Source organism: Penaeus japonicus, unplaced genomic scaffold (assembly GCF_977035675.1).
Source record: "Penaeus japonicus unplaced genomic scaffold, GWHDUDI00000001_assembly GWHDUDI00000016, whole genome shotgun sequence".
NCBI classification, from domain to species: Eukaryota; Metazoa; Arthropoda; class Malacostraca; order Decapoda; family Penaeidae; genus Penaeus; species Penaeus japonicus.
The window spans coordinates 9,897,008-9,902,007 of NW_028234418.1; the positions used below are offsets into that span (position 1 = coordinate 9,897,008).

The following is a 5,000-nucleotide window of genomic DNA, read 5'->3' on the forward strand; positions in this document are numbered from 1 at the left end:
AAATCCAGACAAGAAGCGCCCCCCCAAAAAAAAAATAAAAAATAAAAAAAATAATAATAATAAAAACCAACAAACAAACAAACTCATAAAAACCTGAGACGCACCTGCGACCTGACAGCCGTCGGGTAGTACTCCGAGTTGAGGATCGAGGGTATAGGTCCTGTGCCCGAACTTGAGGCGAACATGTAGACCATAAGGCACACGAGAGGCACCCACGTGTAGTTCTCGCTTCCCTCCTTTCTGTAATGAGAGGGAGAAGTAGGTACAAAGGGGAGACAAAGAGATAGAAATTCGGGGAGGGGGGATTATGTGTTTATTGTCGTTATGGTAAGGAGAGAGAGGGGGAGAGGGAGAGAGAGGAATGAAGGGAGACAGGGAGAGTGGAATGTACGGAGATAGAGAGGGAGGGAGGGAGGGAGGGAGGGAGGGAGAGAGAGAGAGAGAGAGAGAGAGAGAGAGAGAGAGAGAGAGAGAGAGAGAGAGAGAGAGAGAGAGAGAGAGAGAGAGAGAGAGAGAGGGGGAGAGAGAGAGAGAGAGAGGAGAGAGAGAGAGGAGAGAGAGAGAGAGAGAGAGAGAGAGAGAGAGAGAGAGAGAGAGAGAGAGAGAGAGAGGGAGAGAGAGGAGAAAGAGGGAGGGAGAAACCTCAGAATCATAACTGAACTAACACCGAGGGTATTTCTATCCCCAAAACTAAACGAGATAATCCTCCCTCTCATTCGGCTGATTCCATTCCCACGTAAGAAAACCAAACCACAGCCGCGTGTCCTCCCACGCGCCCCTACACACGTACCCGCTGAGGAAGTGGTACGTGCCCATGGCCAGCAGACAGACGCTCATGACGGCGAGCGAGAACATGAGGCAGGTGCGACGGCCGAAGCGATCCAGGTAGAGGCAGGCGAGGGCGGTGCCGACGGACTGCACGAGGAACACGAGGATGGTGGCCACGCTCTCGTCCAGCGTCGACCCCGCCTCGAGGAAGATGCGCGTCATGTTCACGTAGAAGACCATCAGCCCGCAGAAGTTCTGGACGAAGAAGAGTGTCAGCACCGTCGCCAGGGACTTGAAGATAACCGGGTTCCTCATGACCTTGTGTAAGGGCTCCTTGGCCGAAGCCTTGTTCGAGTCCTTCAGGAGTCTCAGCTGCTCGCCCACGTCGGCGGAAGGACCTCGCAGGGACCTGAGGACTCTCATGGCCTCCTCCTCCCGGCCGGAGATCGCCAGGTACGACGGGCTCTCCGGCAGGAAGGTCATCACGCACGTCTGGGCCACGACCACCGCCACGCCCACGATCCCGATCTCGTACCAGCGCAGCACCAAGCCCAGGCCCGTCGTGAGGATGAAGCCCGTGCTCAGGATGAGGCTCGGCAGCGCGGCCAGGGCGCCCCGGACGGCCGTGTCGGGGAGCTCGATGATGTAGGTGCTGCCGGCGATGAAGGTGGCGCCGATGCAGAGGCCGTGGACCACCCTGGGGGGAGGGGGGAGGGGGGCGATTGGATGAAGGTAAGGAGAGGGCAGGGTGCTTCTTATCATGGTTGTTATTATCATTATCATCACAATTGATATCATTATCATAATCACAATCATTGTTATAACTATTATCATTATCACAATCAATATCGTTATAATCATTACAAATTTGTTATCATAATGATAGCCATCATCATCACTATCATTATCAAAACTATAATAAGTTTTAATCATCATTCTTGTCACCACTACCATCATCACGCGGATATACAAACACGAACACAAACACACACCTGACAAAGGCCCCATCACCCGACTCACCTGCCAGCGAGCATCATGGCGGGGTTAACAGCGAGCGCCACCAAGCACCAGCCCACAGTATATGGCACCACCAGTAGCATTATGGCTTTTTTGCGACCGATGGCAGCCACCAGGAAACCCCAGAGCCAAGTGCCAGGGATGTTACCTAGGGATACCATACTGCCTGGAAGAGATTGGGTGGGTTCAGGGGGTGAGGGAGAGTGGGAGGGAGGGTGGGGGGAGGGTGGGTGGGTGGGAGGTGGGAGGTGGAGAGGAGGTGGGAGGGTGGATTGGTGGGTGGGTGGGAGGTGGGGAGGAGGTGGGAGGGAGGGAGGGAGGGAGGGAGAGAGGGAGAGATGATTGATAGATGGATAAATAGACAGATGGATAGAAAGAGAGACCAATAGAAATGGGTATAGACGTACATACGTCCATACGATACATATATGGATACATTCATACATTCAGTAAATATATAGATACATACATACGTATATACATACATACAAACATACATACTTGCATACATACATGAATAAACACATACATACATACATACATATGTACATACATACATGCATACGTACATACATATGTATACACATATGCATGCATCCAAATACGCATACATTCACACAAACATACATATAAAGATAATTAGTGAAGATGGGAAATAGTGAATAGAAACTAACGAATGGTTGATTGGTTGACTAGTTGGATGACTGGTATATGGATTGGTTGGATGGTTAAAACTGAATACTTGGATTGGTTGACTGGTTGGAATTGTTAAAACTGTGTAGTTGGATTGGTTGGAATGGTTAAAATTGGAGAAAGATATTAGTTGATTGGTTGACTGGTTGGAATTGTTAAAACTGTGTAGTTGGATTGGTTGACTGGTTGGAATGGTTAAAACTGGGGAGAAGGATTGGTTAGAATTGTTAAAACTGGGGAAAGGGATTGGTCGACTGGTTGGAATTGTTAAAACTGGGGAAAGGGATTGGTCGACTGGTTGGAATTGTTAAAACTGGGGAAAGGGATTGGTTGACTGGTTGGAATTGTTAAAACTGGGGAAAGGGATTGGTCGACTGGTTGGAATTGTTAAAACTGGGGAAAGGGATTGGTCGACTGGTTGGAATTGTTAAAACTGGGGAAAGGGATTGGTCGACTGGTTGGAATTGTTAAAACTGGAGATAGGGATTGGTTGACTGGTTGGAATTGTTAAAACTGGAGAAAGGGATTGGTTGACTGGTTGGAATTGTTAAAACTGGAGAAAGGGATTGGTTGACTGGTTGGAATTGTTAAAACTGGAGAAAGGGATTGGTTGACTGGTTGGAATTGTTAAAACTGGAGATAGGGATTGGTTGACTGGTTGGAATTGTTAAAACTGGAGAAAGGGATTGGTTGACTGGTTGGAATTGTTAAAACTGGAGAAAGGGATTGGTTGACTGGTTGGAATTGTTAAAACTAGAGAAAGGGATTGGTTGACTGGTTGGAATTGTTAAAACTGGAGATAGGGATTGGTTGACTGGTTGGAATTGTTAAAACTGGAGATAGGGATTGGTTGACTGGTTGGAATTGTTAAAACTGGAGATAGGGATTGGTTGACTGGTTGGAATTGTTAAAACTGGAGATAGGGATTGGTTGACTGGTTGGAATTGTTAAAACTAGAGAAAGGGATTGGTTGACTGGTTGGAATTGTTAAAACTGGAGATAGGGATTGGTTGACTGGTTGGAATTGTTAAAACTGGAGATAGGGATTGGTTGACTGGTTGGAATTGTTAAAACTGGAGAAAGGGATTGGTTGACTGGTTGGAATTGTTAAAACTAGAGAAAGGGATTGGTTGACTGGTTGGAATTGTTAAAACTGGAGATAGGGATTGGTTGACTGGTTGGAATTGTTAAAACTGGAGATAGGGATTGGTTGACTGGTTGGAATTGTTAAAACTGGAGATAGGGATTGGTTGACTGGTTGGAATTGTTAAAACTGGAGATAGGGATTGGTTGACTGGTTGGAATTGTTAAAACTGGAGAAAGGGATTGGTTGACTGGTTGGAATTGTTAAAACTGGGGAGAAGGATCGGTTAATTGGTTGACTGGTTGGAATGGATAAAACTGGGGAGAAGGATTGGTTGAATGGTTGACTGATTGGAATTGAATGATTAAATGTAGATAGATAGATTGGTTGACTAGTTGCGTGGTTGGATGGTTAAAATAAGGTAATTGGATTAGCTGATTGGCTGGATGGTCAGATGGTTCTAATTAGATTGGTGAAGTGGTTACTTGGTTAATTGGAGGGTTATAATTTCGTAGATGGACCAGTTGGTTATTTGGATCGTATATGGATAGATTACCTGAAACTGATGAGACTGATAGATAAGTAGATTAGGAAACAGAGATTCATTGATATTAAGAGATAGAGATAGATAGACTGGTAGACTAAGACACTGGTTGATTATATATTTATGTAAATGGGTATGAATTTTCCTTGTAAGATTAATGACAAATTGCGGCGACTTATTAATCATCCAAACTCGTTATGTGACCTGAAATGACATGGCTTATTGTGGTGTGACTAATTAAATGTTATACGGAAATACGCACATACATACACGCATACACATACAAACATTCACACACACATACATACACATACACACACACACACAAATGCAGATACTTTCACAACATAAACAAACAAACACACACAGACACACACACAGAGCACATAAACAAACACAAACAAAAACACACACATACCTGTCTATGCATCTATCTATGTATTTCTCTAATGTATACTTAAATACATACAAAATATAGATAGAAAGAGAGACAGACAAACTAATGATATAAAAAGACAAGCCAAAACAAAAGAACATCAACCACCTATAGAACCACCTGTGAACCCCCTTTTCCCTCTCACCTAGCATATCCAACTGCCAGCTGGTAAAAGTCATAGGAGTGCCATAGATGGTGGTATTGTGCCTTAGGAGATCCGGTATAGCGGGGTTGGGCCAGGCAGCGCAGATAGCCAGGGCAACATAGCAGAGACTCGCGCCCAGAACCATGAACACCTGTTGGGATCATAATTAATTTTTTTAGTAACAGGTGTCGTTTTGGTGTCGGTGGGGTTTGGGGTTGGGGGAGGGGTGGGGTAGGGGGATGGGGGTAGTTTGTTGAGGGAAGGGATAGTATTATTGTTATGGTTATTGTGGCTGGTGTTATTATTATTGTTA

At 45.4% G+C, this 5,000-nt stretch overlaps 1 protein-coding gene across 3 annotated transcripts in view; it reads right to left on the reverse strand.

Annotated features, from left to right (window-relative positions):
* The window catches only part of LOC122255285 (facilitated trehalose transporter Tret1), a 27,598-nt gene that overhangs the window by 2,766 nt on the left and 19,832 nt on the right, over window positions 1–5,000 (reverse strand). For all 3 annotated transcript variants that reach the window (XM_086545080.1, XM_043019248.2, XM_043019246.2), the window contains 4 exons: window positions 4,688–4,838; window positions 1,789–1,951; window positions 791–1,465; window positions 105–240 (listed from right to left, as the gene is read on the reverse strand). In XM_086545080.1, the coding sequence (XP_086401206.1) occupies window positions 105–240; window positions 791–1,465; window positions 1,789–1,951; window positions 4,688–4,838 (1,125 nt within the window). The remainder of the gene's footprint in view (window positions 1–104; window positions 241–790; window positions 1,466–1,788; window positions 1,952–4,687; window positions 4,839–5,000) is intronic.